The 20,091-nt window shown below is 38.6% G+C and overlaps 2 protein-coding genes across 3 annotated transcripts; both read left to right on the top strand.

Moving 5' to 3' along the window:
• The first annotated feature begins 345 nt into the window (after nucleotides 1-345).
• LOC143877756 (O-fucosyltransferase family protein) lies at nucleotides 346-14,967 on the top strand. 2 transcript variants are annotated; one of them, XM_077379976.1, is made up of 10 exons: nucleotides 346-1,002; nucleotides 1,448-1,517; nucleotides 5,554-5,621; nucleotides 5,775-5,863; nucleotides 7,873-8,070; nucleotides 9,978-10,182; nucleotides 10,299-10,466; nucleotides 12,766-12,933; nucleotides 13,016-13,206; nucleotides 14,342-14,967. In XM_077379976.1, exons 1-10 carry the CDS (start codon nucleotides 637-639, stop codon nucleotides 14,502-14,504), a joined length of 1,686 nt encoding a protein of 561 aa, XP_077236091.1. In that variant the 5' UTR covers nucleotides 346-636; the 3' UTR covers nucleotides 14,505-14,967. The 2 variants fall into 2 exon arrangements, with proteins under 2 accessions (XP_077236091.1, XP_077236092.1); XM_077379977.1 differs by having other exon boundaries at nucleotides 13,016-13,210; nucleotides 14,342-14,476.
• A 203-nt stretch (nucleotides 14,968-15,170) lies between these two features.
• Nucleotides 15,171-18,229, top strand: LOC143877755 (Pentatricopeptide repeat (PPR) superfamily protein). The gene has a single exon (XM_077379975.1). It carries the CDS (start codon nucleotides 15,272-15,274, stop codon nucleotides 18,188-18,190), a length of 2,919 nt encoding a protein of 972 aa, XP_077236090.1. The 5' UTR covers nucleotides 15,171-15,271; the 3' UTR covers nucleotides 18,191-18,229.
• The last annotated feature ends 1,862 nt before the right edge of the window (nucleotides 18,230-20,091 follow it).

Genomic DNA, 20,091 nt, shown 5'->3' with positions numbered 1-20,091 from the left:
TTATCGTTGTCACTAATTATATTACTAATTTATACCCTTCGTTTTCCTTGAGAGTGACCCCGAAACTTGGCGTCCTTCCTTAGCATACTTGCAAAAAAAATGTAAGAGTTTCGGACCGCATACGCAACCGTGATTGCCCAATATATTCGGACCAAACAACTAAGTCTAAGGCCCTGTTGAATTGCATTTAACGAAATCAATGGCTCCCCACTGAGATGGGTTTGTTTGCATGTAAGGAAGCGTATTAAGAATCACGCGAGTGGTACTAGCATAAATACAAATTTCGCAATCTCTAAAAAGAGCACAAATCATATGAGAGAGAGGAGGTACCGTTTAGTTAGGGCACTTGCGTAGCCAACAACGGCTCTCTAAACTTCCTTCCACCCCTCGCGTTCCTAAAAACCACTCAACGAGTCCGAGTCAAAAGGGGTTTGCGTGCAGCAAGAAAAGCATCCCTCCTCTTTCTCCTCGCCCCTTCTTTCCTCTCCTCCTCCGCCAGACTACAGACATTCTCTCTCTCTCTCTCTAAAACCCCCAAAACCAGGGAAAAAAATAAAAAGATCAAAGAGAGAGCAAGAAATGGAGGCATAATAGAGACGAAGAGGAGAGAGAGAGAGAGAGAGAAAATCGTGAATCATGCACGCTTACAATCGAATATCGAGCAACGGACTCGCCTCACCGTCGCCACCAGCGTCTCCGCTCCGGTCACCGAGATTCCGGACTGGGAGAGCGAAAACAGGGCGAATTCAGGCGGGGCCGCAGGCGCGGACTCTTGCACAGCGGATCACGTGGATTTTCCTCTCGGTACTCCTCCGACGCCAGGGCATTTTTCTCTTCGCACCTCTCATTTACATCGCCGGAATGTTCTTTTACATGGGCACTGTCTCCTTCGACATTGTCCCTGAGGTCCGACCCCGGCCCGCTCCTGGCTCCGTCTACCGTAGCCCCCAACTTTATAATAACCTCCGCCTTGATATGGACGCCGATAACTCTTCCGATGGGGTCAGTCACTCTCTTTCTTTACCTTTGATGTCTTGTCTTTCTTTTTTAATAGCTGAAATTGTTTACGATCTGGATTTTCTTTGTGACAGTGATTGATGGATTTTAAATTTTTTTTTCTTTTGTTTTGTTATTCTTTTCTTGTTTATTAGCTTTGATCAAATATTCATGGTTCAAATGCTGAAGGAATTTTCTTTAGGTGGATGAAAGGAATAGATTGATCATTGAGGGAGTCTCTCTCAATGTGCACGTAGATGCTTATTATTTTAATGAATACTCACTTTGATTGTTGTGATGGTTGGAAATCACTTTATTTCATGACATTTTTTTGTGCCTCTTTCCCCACTATAATTTTTTCTTGTTCCTGCGACTTCTCTTGATGCTTTGCGTTGCCATCAGTTTGAGTTACTCTTTTGCTATTAACACAAGCTGTTAATTTGTAATGTAGTTAGCAACCGTATGGAGACATGCTTATAAAGGTGGTGAGTGGAGACCTTGTGTGAACAAGAGTTTAGGAGGTATTAATTCTTTTACTGAATTTTGACACATAAATTTGGAATGATATTTCTTCATTGCATTTCTTTTTAGGAACTTTGATGTGTCATTTGCATGGATTATGGATATAGAAACGTGTCATATTTTTTTAGAATTCATGCTGAATGCTAAATTTTGTCATTGTGAGAAGCTTCTTTGCAAACGCCGTTAGATTAGTATATATTGGTTTATGGATCCATTCTGTCATCATTCTTTAGTGTATTAAGTTTATATGCTTTGCTTTTCTAATTTGATTTGACTTCAAGTCAGTAAACTGCGCTCATATATGTTATGCGTGTGTGTGTCTGGAGGAATGCTGGACTTAAGGGTGCCCTTGAAAATTACAGCTGAAAGATCGACCCCATTGGTCCAAAACAATTTTTGCAATCGGGATTACCAGCTTATCCCGCTTCAATTTTTCCTTCAATATCGGCTACATTAATTGGATGCTCATTTCATTTTAACCATACCTCTAAAGGCACACTTATCATTTTTAGCCACCATTTATTTCGTCTAGGCTCTCTTTCTCTCTCATTTATTCGGCTACATTCTCTCTCATTTATTTTTGCTACTCGCACCCATTCAATTCGGCATAGCGGCTCCTGACGTTTATTGATCTAAACCTATGATTTGGCTTATGGCTGACACACGTGTCATCAAGACACCTGTGTCCACACATGTCGACACTCCTTTAGACACTTTTAAGTGTACTGCTAGAAGTGTCAGTAACTTTATATGCATGTATTTGTATGAGTGTGACACTATTTCTAGATTTTTAGGGGTTGCCATGTTAGATACCTCATATCTGTGTCGAAACTCGGCACACAAATCCGTGCCCACAAACCATGATTATATGTACTTTCTATTTTAGGCATGTCCCCGTTTCTAAATTTTGGGAGTTCGTCGTGTCCGTGTCGACATGCTACACTCGTGTCCGTGTCCACACATTATAGATTTTGAACCAGGGGCAGAGCTAGGAATTTGCTCCAAGGGGGGCAGGCAATTTGGTCCAGGGGGAGCTAGGGATATGCCTTTCTCTCATATTTTTCTTTGTTCATTTCCATGTTTTTTCAGTTTAGGATCTGTTTGGAATGCAAGAAAAACATTTATGACGGAGTTTTTTGCTCAGGATTTTTTTTTTCTTTCTACAATTTAGACGGAAACAATATGATTATGGTTAATTTAGAGGCATATCATCATGAATTGAAGCTCCCTCCTAATAGGTTTTCAAAATAAAAAATAAATCCAAAATAAAAAGGGCTGAAAGAAATTAGTTTTGAGAAACGATTGTGAGTCCCAATGGATTTTGAGAACCGATTTGAGTCTCTGGCACTCACAATCGGTTCATCAAAATCCAAAAGGCCTACTACCCCCAATAGGTTTTCAAAATAAAAAATAGATCCAAAATAAGAGGGACAGAAACAGATTGAGAGAGGGGGAGAGAGAGATTGAGAACATAACTTTAGGAGAAGAAAAAAAATGGCCCGTTGAGAAACCCGCAAAAGGGAGTATGGCCATATGGGAGTCAGAGATTGAGGTTCTCGGGAGAGATGAAGATGGAAAATCATTCCTGAAAAAAATCCCTTAAAAATAGCATCGTACCCATATTGAAAAGCCATGTTTTTCTTTGAGACGGAAATGGGGGAGACAATTACAATAAAGACATTTCCCCTCTTCACAAAAATTTGGAAATTGAAGGGGCCAAAGAGTAATTACGGTATTTAAGAAGGCTGTAGTTGTTTTTTTTTTTTTTGGAGAATTTTTAGGGGGGCAATTGCCCCCCGGCTCCGTCTCTGATCTGAACCGTTCATTTGATTTACGTTACTTTGGATCTCCCGTGGCACAAAAATCATGCCATCGATCCGTCCTAACATCAAATAATGTTTATTTTTTGTCACTATATGGGGGCCATTACATATGGGTGCTTGTTTTTTACATTGTTGATGTTAGGATGAATGCATAGTTGGTGTTGTTTGGGCCATAGGAGATCCAAAGTAGGGCCTATCAAATGGATGGTTGTGATGAATTTAGATCCACTGCATCCTCAAAGGAAGGATCCTATGGACCACAATTTCTGTGCCCCCCCAGCAAATCATTTACTTCAATGGAGTTACATTTTAGTGTGTGTGTGAGAGAGTAGACGAAATGAATGGCAGGTAAAAACAATAAGTGAGCTTTTAGATTTTAATGGTATTGTTAAAAGTGAAATTAGCATCCCATAATGAATGCACATATTAAGGGAAAAATAGAAAGATGATAAGCTGGTAATCCCAGGTGTGGCGATTGACTTGGGTCTTGGACCAATGAGGGCGCCCTTTCGGTTTTAATTTGCAAGGGCTCCCTTGAGTCTAGCATCCCTCATAAATTAATACATAAATTCTGATGTAGATTTTTTTTTTACTTGCCATGATTTGTGGAAGACATGTTGATGACCAGGTTTGGTTGAATTTGAACTTTGAAGGTTCTTACATGGCATATGTATTGTTCTTTGACAAAATTATACTTTATGTATGCTTGTGTCTGTTGACACGTATTTATACTTGATACTTTATTTTTTCATGAACATGTGATGTAGGATTCTATTCTAAGAAAGAAACAGAACAAACATACTATCATACCTCCCATCCAGGCCCAAGACAATAAAACTGGCAGTGTTTTAGGCTATGAAGAGATCGGGAAAAAATGAAAAAAGAAATAGATAAAATCCTTGGAGAATGCATATGCTATGCTTTATGCATATGGACCATTGTCCTTAACTGCTTACAAGTTCCAAATAAGTTTTCAAGTCCAATTGACCAAGATGTTTCCTTCTCTATGACATCACCCTTCATAATAGTTTTAGCATCCAATTGAAATGCTTCATCCCGAATGGTCACCTCAAACTCTCTCCCTCCACCACGAGCGACACGATTAGATTGTGGTGAATGCTACAACCAATTTTGTCCTTTTTAAATTCAAATAACTGATGCGGTCTTGAATACCAGCTGGTTAATGTAGATGAACAGTTTGCCACCATTGTTGCTACATCTCATGAACCAGATTACTATTTCCTGCATTCCATCTCATAGAATTTCAAGAGATAGAGGGATTTTACAGATCTCATCTTTTTCCATATACTTATATTTAGGTTTTCTTGAACATAAAAAAACCCTATAAATCATTGTATACCTCTTGTATCTAGTTGTCTGATTTTTTTTTTCTTTCTCCTACATAGAGAAACCCATAAGAATTATTACGGTTTTCTCCAATTAAACCAATACAACACCTGTCTCATAAAGCATATATATGTTGGATGTATGTTTCAGTGGCCGACCTTTCTCATACGCCTATCTAACTTAGCAATGCACATGTTTTTCGGTGTCAGGCATGTTGATGAGGTGATGGACATGGTGACCTCAAAAACCTGACATGGAGGCACCTCCTTACAGTTATATGATACTGCTGAAAAACACATTAGTTAAAAATAATATGACACCATAACATATCTAGATAAGCAGAGATATGTCATGTCATTGATATACATGACACAAGAGCGCAAGTGAAAATGTAATTGATATTTTTCTTAGTAGATATGATTAAATTGTTGTACCCAAGATTTTCTTTCAAAAAATGTGATTTCTTCGTAGTAGGTACTACAAGCCCCTCTGTCCCCTGTATCTAACCAACCTGCATGTTTTTCTTGCATATCAAATGAATCTTGATTTAACGGGCTTTTGACTTTGCTGTTCCATCACACATTGATTAATCATGTTGTGTGTCGGGGTCATTACTGTTTAAGCTTTAATGCCTTTTTCTTTCAAAATTATACGCTCATACATGTCCATTGTACATCTATGTGCTTGTGTGCGCGCGCGCGCGCGCGTGTCTACATAAGTTGATTTTATACACCTTTTAAGTGCATATTCTCACTCTAGTTTTCTCATGTTATTTATCTCGATAATGAATTTGCAGTAATTGTTTTTCAAGTAATTATTTGATTACTAAAATGTTTATGTGTGTTCGTTATGTCTAAAATTATAGGTTTGCCCGATTCAAATGGTTACATATATGTTGAGGCAAATGGTGGCTTGAATCAGCAACGAACATCGGTTGTTTTTTATTCCTTGTTTCTGCATTATGCAGTATTCATGAATTCATATACTTTTTCGTGCTTTGTATACTGCTCATCTATTGAGTGAGTACTCATTGAAACATCTTTTTTGGCTTATATTTTCTATGTGATAAATTTATTTGTTTTGTAGATAGGCAACGCAGTGGCTGTGGCAGGCTACCTGAATGCAACCCTTGTAATCCCCAATTTCCATTACCACAGCATTTGGAGGGATCCTAGGTCTTGTATACTTCTTCTTACTCTTCTTTGTTACCTAGTATGCTTTAGGAAAATTGGTTACTAGGTTCAATATGTAACTATTCTGTACTTTTCAGCTTTAAGAGAAACTCTGAGGCTGAGTTATTGCTGAGAAATCTGATTATCATTGATTCCATGTATTTTTTTGCTGAGAAATCTGATTATCATAATGTTAATCTTCGTTTTTTGGCTAAAGTCATTTGAAGCTGGGGCGACTTTTATATTTATATTGATCAACTCTTTTGAACCGGGTAGATGCTTTCACCTTTTCGTGAAATTTTTCCGAAGGATTCATTAGCCGACCCCAACTAGTTTGGGACAAAGTCTTAGTAGAGTTGAGTTGAGTATTGGTCAACTCTTTTAAATTGCTACTATGTTTTTATAGCCTTTTTGAATATTTATTTATCTTTAACTATATTTTTGGCAGAAACCTTGTCCTATTTTGCATAGCATTTTGGCAAAGAGACTAAATTCGTTAAGGAACTTGCCCCTCGAACACCTTCAACTAAACTGGTAAATATAGGACCACCGAATTCAAAACATGTATATAATGCAAAATCCCATATAGGGGTGTTGATTTGCTATCCAAGCTGCCCAATCACTCCCAACAGCGTTTTTGGTATTTTAAGCACATTTATGTGTGCTTTGACTTTGAACACTAAAGCAGAAATTGTGAGAGGTTTCTGTTTTCTCGGAATCGTTACACTCAAGTTAAAGTTGAAAGAAAAGAAATACTTGATAATTGCATCACTAAAACACACGTGAATAGACCATTCCAATGCTGTGATATGGCTTGGTTTTGGTCGAGTTTTTAAACCATACCTTATTTCTCCACATTTGAAATTTGTTCCCTTAGTTTGACTTTGAAAATTGTTCTATGGGTTGCTGTATGCAAGTAGTGGTGTAGATAATTTTTTTCTGCCAAGTTTTTCCAATTTCTTTCACGCATTCTCCCAAGTGTTAATGCCACTATAATGTCTTCAAGATGTTTCTTGTGTCAGTATGCCTTTCTGAAAGTACCTATTATGTTGTGGAATGAGATGAAATAGCTCCCAACGAAGAAGTTCCCACAAGAGGAACACAATAATCACATGAGTGAACCACAGTCCATACAAGGCACAAAAGCCTAAGGAAGCGTACCGCAGGCCACAGTAAAGTAGCACAAGAGTCAGATGGGCGTCCAGCAATCCAATCAAGTTCACATCAATCCACATAAGGGTTCGGCTAACAAGGACCTAACAGTCCATGCTAAGGGCAGTACACGAACAATATTTCAACTGTCCACAAAAATGTGTAGCAGTCCATATGTAAAATACATTAGAGATAGATTCTGATCGTTCAATACATCCTCTTGAATTAGCACCAAGAGGATAGATTTACTGGAATGCCTCAGAGCACATCATATTGAGGGTGCCAGAACAATATTATGAAAATAGAAATAAGATAGGTCCACAATAGGTAAGAAAAATGAAGGATCAGCCTCTGTAGAAATACTGCAATCCACCATTGAAAATTTAACTATTTACCACTGTTAGAGTTTAGTGGTAAGGCTGGGTACATCTAGCCATCCCTAGACCCCGCAATGGCGGGGACCTCGTGCTCTGGGCCGCTTTTACTGTTAGAGTTTAGAAGAAGAAAGGTCGAACACTAAGAAAATGGATTTTGTAAATGTTGAAGTCCAACCCCACGACTTAATATTCCATTTAACATAAATCTAAACTATAAACCCTTTCAATTTCAGTTTTTTCTTCTTCTTGTGCTTCACATCAAGAATTCAAAGTTGGATGTTCTTTATGGATTGTTTCATCTTTTGATTCAGTTTTCGGATTATTTTTTGATTTTCTATTTCTGTATAAGTTTCTGTAATTTTTCCTATTTTGCATGAATAGTCAGAGCAGGTTTGGAGTGCTTATTTAGTTAGTAGTTGGTGCATAACATTTTATTTATGACATTGCTGCTGAAACTTGTTAACTTTGGCTTTACTGCTACAGCAAATTCAAAGACATTTATGACGAGGATTACTTTGTTAGTACCTTGAAAAATGAAGTACGGGTGGTCAGTAAGCTACCTGAATTCATGATGGAAAGATTTGGGCACAATATGAGTAATGTCTTTAACTTCAAAATAAAGGCATGGTCTCCTATTAAGTATTACAAGGATGTTGTTCTCCCAAAGCTTCAAGAAGATCGGTTAGGCTCTTTTTTACCTATTATTTTCACTTGCCTTCTATGCATTTACTCCAAACATGCACTAAAATGACAATTGGTTGCAACTTTGCTTGTGGGATGATTCTGAAATATGGAGTGGTATTTTTTTTTCAAACCAGTTTGTCAGGACCAATTATTCTCATCTTAATATAGAATCAACTAATTAAGAAACTGTTGTACGTTATATATCTGTATATATTTCTACTTTCTAGGTCACATTGTGTTAGTAATGGCCTTTCCATGTTTCTGTTATGCATGCTAATTGTGATGGCTATTTTATACCGAAAAGCTGCAATGGAACACCCAAATATTGCCTATAAATTAGGACATTGAAGTAAAATATAAACTAGGACATTGAAGTAAAATATAAATTAGGGAATTTAAGTTCATTACCGATTACACTATTAACTTTGGGTGATTTGATCAATTTTACTTCAATGAGACTTGGTGGAATATATATATATATATAGAAAAGGGTTCCTGCGCCCGAGTGCTGGAAGCAGGGGTGGGGCCACATTTGGGGGGTGATCCTAAGCATTCATTTGACAGGCCCCATCATGGATGGGGGGGTGTACCAAAAATCAGCTCCAGTGGACCCTCTTAGGGTGTCCATTTGTGGGGGAGAAAATGGGCAGATACTGTTTGTCCACAAATCTGCCCATTTTTCACCCCACAAATGGACACCCTATGGTGATCCAATGGAGCTGATTTTTGGTGGACACCCTATCCATGAAAGGGCCCATCAAATGAATGCTTTGGATCCCCTGCCCCAATGTGGCCCACCGCTGTTTCTGTGCTCGAGCGCAGGAACCCTTTCCTTATATATAAATATATATATATATATGTGTGTGTGTGTGTGTGTGTGTGTGTGTTTGAAAGTGATCCGTTTAGAAAAGTATGAGAGATGGTCAATCACCTTTTCGTCCATTGCTCAAGCCATTTCTGGATTGGGATGGAGTTCCTTTCTAAATATCTCTAGTAGAGTTGGATTATCCTCGATCAGGATACTAAATGTTATCGAAGTTTGTCCCGTTGGTGAAGACTGAATCCTTCTTGCACATTCTGGGGCATTTGGAAGGAAAGAAACATTAGAATAGTTATGGATGGAGTTGTGTTGGGCTATGGTTGAAAAGAATCTTGAGGTATCCACGTTAAGTTTTTGAAAACCACTTTTGGTAGTTGGTTACCTGAATAGGACTGAATAAAGGAATAGTCATTGTGAAATGAAAATAACCAGTTGGCCTTCTCAAGCTCAAACTTTGATGGAAGCTTGGGTGCGATCACTAATAGAAGGGTGATTAGAAGTGATTGAGGTGAAGTCAATTTTGGCATTTCAAGCCCATTTGAGTCAAATTGTCAAAAGATTCAAATAGTTCGAAGCCTTCAGTTTTGTTGGAAGAATAGTAGGTCTCTGTTATTTTTTGTCAGGCTATTTTGAATGCAAATTTCTTAGTGGAATTTAGTGGGAATGAGGATTCTAGGCCTTTGCCTTCTTGTAAATTGTAGATGTATCCCTCTCTGTCATTAATTTTATCAATCATCCAAAAAAGAGGAAAAATTGATATGTTGACCTAAACTTGTTCACCTCTTCTAACTGGTTCTATACTTCTTTTTTTATATCATGCTTTTAAGTTCTTTTCCATTCTGGTATTTTTGATATTTATGCCAATCAGAAGCTGCTTATTTTAGTTTTGAATCTCAGCCTGTCACCATTAATATTATTCGAATGTAAATAAGAGCAGCATTTTAGAAAAGTTATCCCAAACATGTGTGATTTATTATTATTTTCAAGCTTTCTTTTCTTAATAATCTTTTGTTTTTATTCTGCATCTAAAATTGTAATGATTTTACAAAACTCGAACTTCTCTTTTCACGAATTGATAAATCAGGGTAATAAGGATTTCGCCTTTTGCAAATCGACTGTCATTCGATGCTCCTCCAGCTGTTCAACGTCTCAGATGCCTGGCAAATTATGAAGCACTAAGGTTTTCAGATCCTATAGAAACATTTTCTGAAACTTTAGTTTCACGGATGAAAGAACACAGTGTAAACAATAATGGGAAATATATTGCAGTGCATCTTCGCTTTGAGGAGGTTAGATTTCCACACCACAGACTTTGTAAACTTAAAATTGCATATGTGAATTACTTGTTGAGAAAGTTTCTTGAGAATGCATGATTTCAATGTTGATCGATTGTCTTTAAACGCAGGATATGGTTGCTTTCTCCTGCTGTGTATTTGATGGCGGGGATCAAGAGAAGAATGACATGAATGTGGCAAGGGAAAGAGGGTGGAGAGGAAAATTTACTAAACCTGGTCGTATTATACGGCCTGGAGCAATCAGGATGAATGGAAAGTGTCCTCTCACTCCTTTGGAGGTAAATGCTCCTCTCCCTCCACAATTTGAGTATTGTTTGTACACATTGAATTTCTGATTTATACTTGTACCACAGATCATTTTGGTTTTTGATTATATTTACTTGTACCACAGATCATTTTCTTATGACTGTTGCTTATCTTATATGTTGAGTTGTTCCATTTCAACCATTCAAACTGTAAAATGGGCACTACTTATATGTATTTATGGCAATAGACCATCTTCTGAAAAACAAGCTAGATAATAGAGGTTCAAGATGGTCTCGTAATGTTGATAAATATGTATGAAATAGATATTTTTGGTGTTGGACTTTTTCTTCTCTGGCTAATCATAAAATAAGTGTGTTTTCATAGGCAGAAAATTGGAGCTATGGTTAAGAGTCATGCACATTCCTCATTATCCATAGGTTGTTTGTTCTTGCACTCCAGATCGTATATTTTTTCTTGTAACCATAACTGTGTGGCTTTAGTCGTCTGAATATAAACTTGTTAAGTGCCACAAGTAGCCACTCACGTAATTTTCATCTCTTTATCTCAGTTGTTATATGTTAGTTGCTCATGTTTTTAAGGAAAAATATGAGCGGGCAGAAATTAATGGGGCCCACATGTTCATTTGTCCAAACCATTTTTTTGTTATGCCTTGCTATGAATATGCCATGCACCAAAATCCACTCCTATCAGATGATTATAAGCTTCCAATTTGTGGGGCTTTTTTTATGAATGTAGACCATTGTTTTTTAGAATTCCGACACTCCATTTAATGGCCACAAATTAGAGTCTTAAAACTGTACAATGGGGGTGGGTTTGGTGGATAGTCATTCATAGCAAGGCCTAACATATAAATGTTTGTCTTAAAAAAAAAGCATATAAATATTTGGATTATTGAGCAAATGTCCTTCACTTGTCCTTTTGTCTACTCATGTCTTTGCTTGAAAAAAATAAAAATGCATCATATTACAACACATTTATTTTAGGATAGTAATATCCATTTGTTATTGCATAAGATGTGTCTAGTGTGTTCAAGAAAGTTTGTAATTGAGTCGTGCGACACCTTGTCTCCCGCGCCAATTTGAAATCTGGTACTTATTGTTGGAAATTAATGAAGTGTGACTGATTCTCAAAAAAGAAGAAGATGTGCCTAGTGTGTTCGACTTGACACTTGAGGTCCAGCCATCTACCTTTACTTGTCCTCATTTACGATAGTAAATGTGAATATGAAATGGGAAGTTAACAACTATAGTTCACATGGCTATTGCTAGAGATTGTAAATGTGCCAGATTAGTCATGGTTTACAAGATCAATGAATCAGATTAGCCCACATATTGGCCATTGTGTATGGTTTGGCAACTCATGTTACCCCTTGTAACATGCCATGACTTTATAGCATAGCTCTTTACTTAAGTACCTTCACTTAATGTTAATAATATGTGAGGCATCCTTGTAATTTTATTGTCACTTTAATAAGTGATTGCAGTACAGTTATTCCAATAATTACAAAACCAATTTGACCGGTGGAATTGGGAAAGTCTTTCCCCTTAGCAAGGTTTTGGCCTATAGTTTATGCTTCTTGCTGGAAGGAATTTAAAGCTGAGGAGAGATTTCAAATTGTCAATATAACACATTCAAAGTAAGAAGGGACCGAAAATTCAGGGAAAATGACTTCTATGGAATTTCAACAAGGACCAACTGTGGCTTTTTTAGTGTTAGATATCTCTTCCTGCTTAAATGACTAAAGGGCAGATATTCATACCTTTTTGTGAAGTTCATCCAACTTCAAAATTTTCAGCATGTTACAGCTGTTTCTGAGGCACCTAAAATTGTTGAATAACTAATGAACCCAACATTAGATAAAGTAGTTAAAATTTATCCTCTAATTGATGAAAATCTTCGACTCCATATCTATAGAAATTTCCCCTTCACATTTCAACGCCATCTACTGTTGCAATGGGGACTACACGATATATGTCCACATTTTCACTAGTAAAGATAGAAATTTGGTGAACTAGGGTGGTCAAAGCTAACTTTTTGTCTCATAATTCTGACCCATGGCAGTCACCTCATTTATTTATTTATTTTTTGTTTCTGTCCTTGACCTGACACTGGAGTACCCTAAAGCTAGTTGTTTAAAGGGGCTGGGAATTACTTTTCTACATAAATTAGCATATTGACCTTTTCTTTATTGAATTTGTATTACTGTTTTATATAAATTAGCATGCTGACCTTTTCTTTATTAAATTTTATGATCCTGCAATGAGCTTTGTGGACCCTGCTCTGATTCCTGCCTTACTTTTTGGGCTTCAGGTTGGATTGATGCTTAGGGGCATGGGATTTGGTAATAATACATCTATTTATTTGGCATCTGGAAAGATTTACAATTCAGAGAAAACTATGGTTCCCCTCCTTGAAATGTTTCCGCTTTTACAAACTAAAGAGACTCTGGCATCAGCTGAGGAACTTGCTTCTTTCAAGGTATGCTTGTTTGTTCCAATGCTATTAAATTGAAGGTTCGGCTTTGCAAATTCATAGCTTTGACTTGAGTTACTGTTTCTAGAACTATTCTTCCAGGATGGCTGCTATAGACTACACTGTTTGTCTTCTCAGTGAAGTGTTTGTGACAACACAAGGTGGGAACTTCCCTCATTTTTTGATGGGCCACAGGAGATACTTGAATGGAGGACATTCCAAGACTATTAGGCCTGACAAGAGAAAATTAGCGATACTATTTGATAATCCAAAGATGGGGTAGGTAATCATACGATACTGAGAAATCCAAGTTTTTATAATATATCTGCAGAGCCATTGAGTATATCCCGTTTCTGTATTTTAAGGACAGTATATCCTGTTTCTGTGGATTTCAAATTCATATCTCATCTGATCACTATACAGAGATGAATTCAAATTCATCTCTGTGGCAGTGTTAACTGAATGTAATACTTAGGGAAGTATATACATCAAGTGTCAGATATATGCCTTTCCTGGATTTACAGTTTCTTTTGGAACTATAAAAAATATTGGTTAGAAAACAGATATCCTTGGAGTGCATACCCCTTTTGGAATACAGTACGATTTTGAATCTGTAACTAATATGCTCCTCTTCTCCTTCATTTTTTCTCTATATTCCAATTTTTTTTCACATTTTCTTTCTTGAGAAATAGTGAAGAAAGTACTAAGAAAAAGCGGATGACACAAGAAAGTAGAAAGGCTGAGGTAGTTGCATTAACAGGAGAAACGGCAAAAAGAAATGGACAGAACAGAAGACAAAATACTAGTCAGGGGGAAGCCGCCAATCCCCAAGTAACCGGTCTATTATCTTCTCTAGTCTTATTCTTGGTCTTTTGCTTCCTTAATAGCCTGTGTAGCTTTGCATCCCATGATCTCCACCAACGTTGCCACCCTCTCCACTGGAATGGTGAAGCCCTCCATCGAACTCTTTTCATGTTGACTTTCAAGTTTATCCCTATCTTATGTTCTTTTCGAGGGTCTTTAGGTGAGCTTTGGATACTCAGACTGTACTCCCCTTGGGTAGCAGATTTTTTTTTGTATTCTTCCATTTTGATTTTTCTTGCTTTTTTTTTTTTGTTTTCTTTTGTGGGCCCATCTCAGTCCCCTTATTTATATTACTGTTTTGTCTTTTTATTATTGACTTTTTCCCCGTTTCAAAAACGAAAAAGATACATTTGAGGAACTAATACTTGAGTAGAATCTGCATATAAACGTAGCAAACCTCTATTGTTTTGCTTTGGGTACACTGTGGAAGTTTTTCATTTATGGCAAATCCTTTTGATTTAAACTCCCTATCCATGATTGGTAATGCTGGTAATTTGTGACAAGGATTTAGACTCTGAAATATCTTGATTATGTTGTTTCTGTGTTGCAGATGGAAAAACTTCAAGCGTCAGCTGTTAAGCATGCGAACCCATAGTGATGCCAAAGGGATTGAACTCAAAAGACCAAATGATTCAATATACATGTTCCCCTGTCCTGACTGCATGTGCCGCTTAAACAAGTCAGAAGATGTCAGATCCTCATCTGCTCCGTGATTTGTTTCGAAGGAGATTGTTGTGGGTTTATTTTTTTCATCCCATTTCTTGGTGTTCACTTCACCATCAACCAGATTTTTCACATTGGAGTAATTCTTTCATTTTCATTTGGCGGGACCGCCCTCCGATTTTGAGCTCCATGGATTTTGGTGGAGCGCATTGCTCCAATTCTTTCGGCCCGGGACAAATTTATCCCATTGTACATTATGAAAGAAGAACAAGAACACACAAAAAAAGAGGAAATGAAGCTTTTATCGCGGGAGTTAGCCGGGCATTAACATCAGATTCATCTCACATAGGCAGCCATTGTTCTAACGGTGCTGCAACATATTGCATTCCTTCTCTGTTTTGCACCAAAAGTTTTGTATATGATTCAATTTAATCATCATTTAATTACAGCTGTAAAAAAAAAGGAGAAAAAAGGAACTTACTGACCTCATTCAGGATATTGATTTTTTCATCATCAGTTGTTGAGTGCCATTTTGTTCTTGTCATACTCACTCAAAATCTGCCAAAAGCCCTTTATGCTTCTAAAACATGTGTGTAATATTTTACAAGTTAATGGGTAATATTTTACACTTTATGGGTCTTTTTACGTTCCTTGAAGCAAAACAAATATATAAACACATGTTATAGCAACATGTGCGGAGTATTGCTGTTCATATATATTCTTAGTTTGAAGGTAATATTTTACCCTTTCTGAGTCTTTTTACGTTCCCTGGAGTAAAACAAATATATATACTTATCCAGATACTCTTTTTCATAACATGATGGCTTTGGTTTCTGTATTATCATGCCATCATCACCCTTTCTATCCACCCTGCAATGGAGGGAAAGACGGGAGTTCTCGTTCAGTTTTTGCAAGAACAGGGTTCTCTCTGTCAACCCGAAAAGCCACACACCAAGCAACAGCAACCCAGAAACCGAAGCTCGAATTCTCTCTGTTTCAAGATATAAACAGGCTGTGTGATGATGGAAAATTGGGTGAGGCCTTACTGCTTCTGAGGAAAGATTCTGATAATTTCAATTCAGCACAGCACGTGGAGGCCATCAGCGCAGTTCTACAAGCCTGTGGGCAGAAAAAGGAGCTCGAAATCGGACGGCGGCTCCATGAGATGATATCATCCTCAAGAGAATTCTGTGGCAATGTTGTTCTAAATACCCGCCTAGTGACCATGTACTCAATGTGCAACTCGCCTTTGGATTCTCGTCTCGTTTTTGATCGATTGGAACAGAGGAATCTTTACCAATGGAATGCGCTTATCAGCGGGTACACACGGAATGAACTTTGGGATGATGCGGTATCTGTGTTCTGCCAGTTGCTATTGACGACGGAACTCAAGCCAGATAATTTCACTTTGCCATGTGTTATCAAGGCTTGTGCAGGGCTTTCTTCTGTGGAATTGGGACAGGCAATTCACAGCATCGCGGTGAGATTGGGCTTGGCTTTGGATGTTTTTGTCGGCAATGCGTTGATTGCCATGTATGGGAAGTGTGGCTTCGTAGAAGGCGCAAGCAAAGTGTTTGAGAAAATGTCTGAGAGAAACTTGGTTTCTTGGAACACTTTGATTTGTGGGTTTTCTGAGAACAGATGTCCAGAAGAGAGCTTTAATACATTTAGGGAGCTGCTGGCGGTTGAAGGACTCAAACCGGATGTGGCGACGTTAGTGACAATATTACCAGTATGCACTGGAGAAGGGGAATTGGAAATGGGGAGAGTTGTTCATGGGATGGCTTTGAAGTTGGGGCTGAGTCGTGAGCTGAAAGTGAACAATGCTTTGATTGACATGTATGCGAAATGTGGGTGCGCATCTGAGGCCCAGCACATGTTTGAGAAAAACCCTCAAAAGAATGTGGTATCTTGGAATGCCATGATCGCTTGTTATTCAAAGAAAGGGGACGTTTACGGAACCTTTAATCTTCTACGCCGAATGCCGGTGGAAGGACTAAAGGCGAACTCAATAACCATATTGAATATGTTGCCAGCTTGTTTAGAGCAGTCTGAATTGAAGAGCTTGAAGGAACTGCATGGCTATGCTATTAGACATGGCTTTCAGTTTGATGATTTAGTGGCTAATGCTCTTGTTGCAGCCTATGCAAAATGTGGGTCACTGGACTCTGCGAACAAAGTTTTTTATTACATGGAGATGAAAACTGTGAGCTCTTGGAATGCACTCATTGGTGGCCATGCACAGAATGGAGATCCAAGCGAGGCGATTGATTTGTTCTTTCAAATGACATCAATAGGCTTAGAGCCTGACTGGTTTAGCATTGGTAGCATACTTTTAGCATGTTCCTGCCTGAAATCTGTGCGGGATGGTGAAGCAATTCATGGTTTTGTGCTAAGAAATGGGTTGGAAACAGATTCCTTCATTGGAATTTCACTGCTTTCTCTTTATATCCGCTGTGGGAAAGTGGCGGCTGCTAGGGTATTTTTCAACAGGATGGAGGATAGAAATCTGGTATCATGGAATGCCATGATCAATGGATACTCTCAAAATGGACATCCAGAGGAAGCCCTCGCTCTCTTTCGCCAGATGCAACTGAATGGGACTAAACCTTACGAGATTGCAACAATGAGCGCTTTGATAGCGAGTGCACAGTTATCTGCTTTGCGACTTGGAAAAGAGGCACATTGTTTTGCGTTAAAAGAGGACTTCACTGAAGATGCATATGTGGGTAGTTCGACCATAGACATGTATGCAAAGTGTGGTTGCATTGAGCAATCACGCCGGTTCTTCGACAGGTTAAGGGAGAAAGATGTGGTGTCATGGACTGTGATGATTGCTGGTTATGGAATTCATGGACGCGGAGAAGAGGCTATAGAACTTTTCAAGAGGATGTGTTGGGAAGGATTGAAACCTGATGGGTTTACCTTCATTGGAGTTTTAATGGCGTGTAGCCATGCGGGATTAGTCAAAGAAGGCCTGAAGTACTTTGAAGAGATGCGGAGAGAGTACGGTGTGGAGCCAAAATTAGAGCACCATGCATGTGTGGTGGATATGCTTGGTCGTGCCGGGCGATTGGCTGATGCAGTAAGGCTGGTGGGCGAGATGCCTATGGAGCCCGATGCTGGGATTTGGGGTGCATTGCTTGGTGCGTGTAGAATTCACGGTGAGGTGGTTCTTGGAGAGGAAGTTGCATCCAAGTTGTTAGAGTTGGAGCCGGACAAAGCCGAAAATTACGTGTTGGTGTCGAATTTGTTTGCGGGTTCGGGGAGGTGGGACGAGGTGAGAAGAGTGAGAGGGAGAATGAAGGAGTTGGGCTTACGAAAGGACATAGGCCGTAGTTGGATTGAGGTTGGGGGTAGAGTGTATCAGTTTGTAGTAGGGGACAATGTAGTCCCTAAAACAGAGGAGATTCGGCAAATGTGGAGTGCTTTAGAGGCGAAGATAAGTGAAATTGGATATGTTCCTGATATGGGTTCAGTGTTACACGGTGTAGAAGAGGAGGAGAAGGGAGAGATATTGCGTGGACATAGTGAGAAGCTTGCAATTGCCTTTGGGATTTTGAAGACGAGCAAGGGTGCCACGGTGAGGGTGTGCAAGAACCTTAGGATGTGTGTGGACTGTCACAATGCTGCCAAGTTGGTTTCGAAGGTGGCGGAGAGGGAGATTGTTGTGAGAGACAATAGAAGGTTTCATCATTTTAGAGATGGGTTGTGTTCATGTGGGGATTACTGGTGAAGGATTGGCATACATTGCATGAAGGGAAAGATGGTTTCATGTCCTCTTTCCAAGGGTGTGTGTGTATATATATGTTAGCGTAAAACAAGGTGGGGCCACATTGTTGGGCGGGGGCAAATCATTCATTTGGAAGGCCCTTTCATGGATAAGGTGTCCACAAAAAAATCAGCTCCATTGGTTCTTCTTAGGGTGTCCATTTGTGGGGTGAAAAAATAGGCAGATTAGTGGATAAACAATATCTGTCCATTTTCACCCCCTCAAATGGACATCCTATGATGATCCAATGAAGCTGATTTTTGGTGCACACCCCATCCATGATGGAGCCTTTCAAATGAATGCTTAGGATCAGCCCAACAATGTGGCACCCTTGTTTTACGCAAACGTTAGCAGCTAAGCTAGCTGCTAACGTTAGTAGGAACCCTTTCCTCTCTCTCTCTCTCTCTCTCTCTAGAGATAGAGAGAGATAGAAAGAAAAGTATAGCTACACATACGTGTAGCTAACTTAGCTACACCGATGGCTTAAAATACAGTGGGCCCCACATTGTTTGGGTGATGCAAACCAGTCATTTGATGGGCCCTCACATAGATAGGGTGTACCCAAAAAATCATCTCCATAGGATCATCCCAACCCTACGATATGTGGAGGCAAAAATGGACGTGTAAAAACCTTTACAAATCTGTCAATTTTTTTGCCTCTATAGTTTGAAGGGTTGGGATCATCCAATGGAGCTAATTTTTTGGGCACACCTTATCAATGTGAGGACCTATCAAATGAATGGTTCGGATCACCCAAACAATGTGGGCCCACTGTATTTTAAGCTGTCTATGTAGCTAAGTTAGCTACATGCCTACATGTATGTGTAGCTTCACTTAACTCATATATATACTAGTAAAAAAACCCATGCGATGCACGGGCCAACAAAGAACTGTACGGACCACATCATAGGTTGATCCAAACCGTCCATGTGATGGAACACAACATCAATAGGTTGTGCCCGTAAAATCATTTTCATATGAAGATCCTAGCCCTCCAATCTATAGAGGTTTCCATAATTAAAAAATCATATAGGACGGGGTAAGATTGAAATTATGTGGCTTTAATGGGTGCCTTTGTTAAAAAGCATAAATGAGAGGGTAGGATTGAAAATATGTGAGTTGAATGGGTGCCTTTGCTAAAAAAAAGTGATTTGTAATTCTTATAGAATTTTGGGAGAAATTCAAATAATTCTCTCATTTTCTCTTCTGCTATATAGTATGAGGAATGATAGATACAAGGGAGCCCTTGCATAAAGACCCAAAAAAGGGCTTTTGATTGGATCCACGTCATCAAATGTTACTGATTTTACTTTTTCAACCGATTTTAAAATGTAACTGAAAATGACGTGGATCCAATGAAGAGCCTTTTGCGGTTATGCAAGGGCTCCCTTGTATCTATCATTGCTCATATAGTATATATCTATATCTATATATAGAGAGAGGAATGGAAACTAAGGGAATTATTTCAATTTCTCCTAAAAATCTGTGAGAATTACACATCACTGTTTTTGACTTTTTTTTAACAAAGGCACCCATTCAACCCACATATTTACAATCATACGCACTCCTTTATGCTTTCTAACAAAGGCACATGTTAAAGCCACATAATTTCAATCCTACCCCCTCCTTTATGCTTTTTAACAAAGGCACCCATGAAAGCCACATAATTTCAATCTTACCCCCTCCTTTATGCTTTTTAACAAAGGCACCCATGAAAGCCACATAATTTCAATCTTACCCCCACCTTTATGCTTTTGTAATAAAAATCTATAGGGTGATCTTAACCATCTGATGTAAGAGGAACAACATATTATGGAAACCTCTATAGATTGGACGGCTAGGATCAGTGTATGGAAATTATTTCT

The sequence above is a fragment of the Tasmannia lanceolata genome, unplaced genomic scaffold, assembly GCF_043159265.1.
Source record: "Tasmannia lanceolata isolate RefF3 unplaced genomic scaffold, GAP_Taslan_0.1 ptg000005l, whole genome shotgun sequence".
In the NCBI taxonomy this organism is placed as follows: domain Eukaryota; kingdom Viridiplantae; phylum Streptophyta; class Magnoliopsida; order Canellales; family Winteraceae; genus Tasmannia; species Tasmannia lanceolata.
Note: the sequence above shows the minus strand (reverse complement) of the source record. Positions and strands in the feature narration are given on the sequence as shown.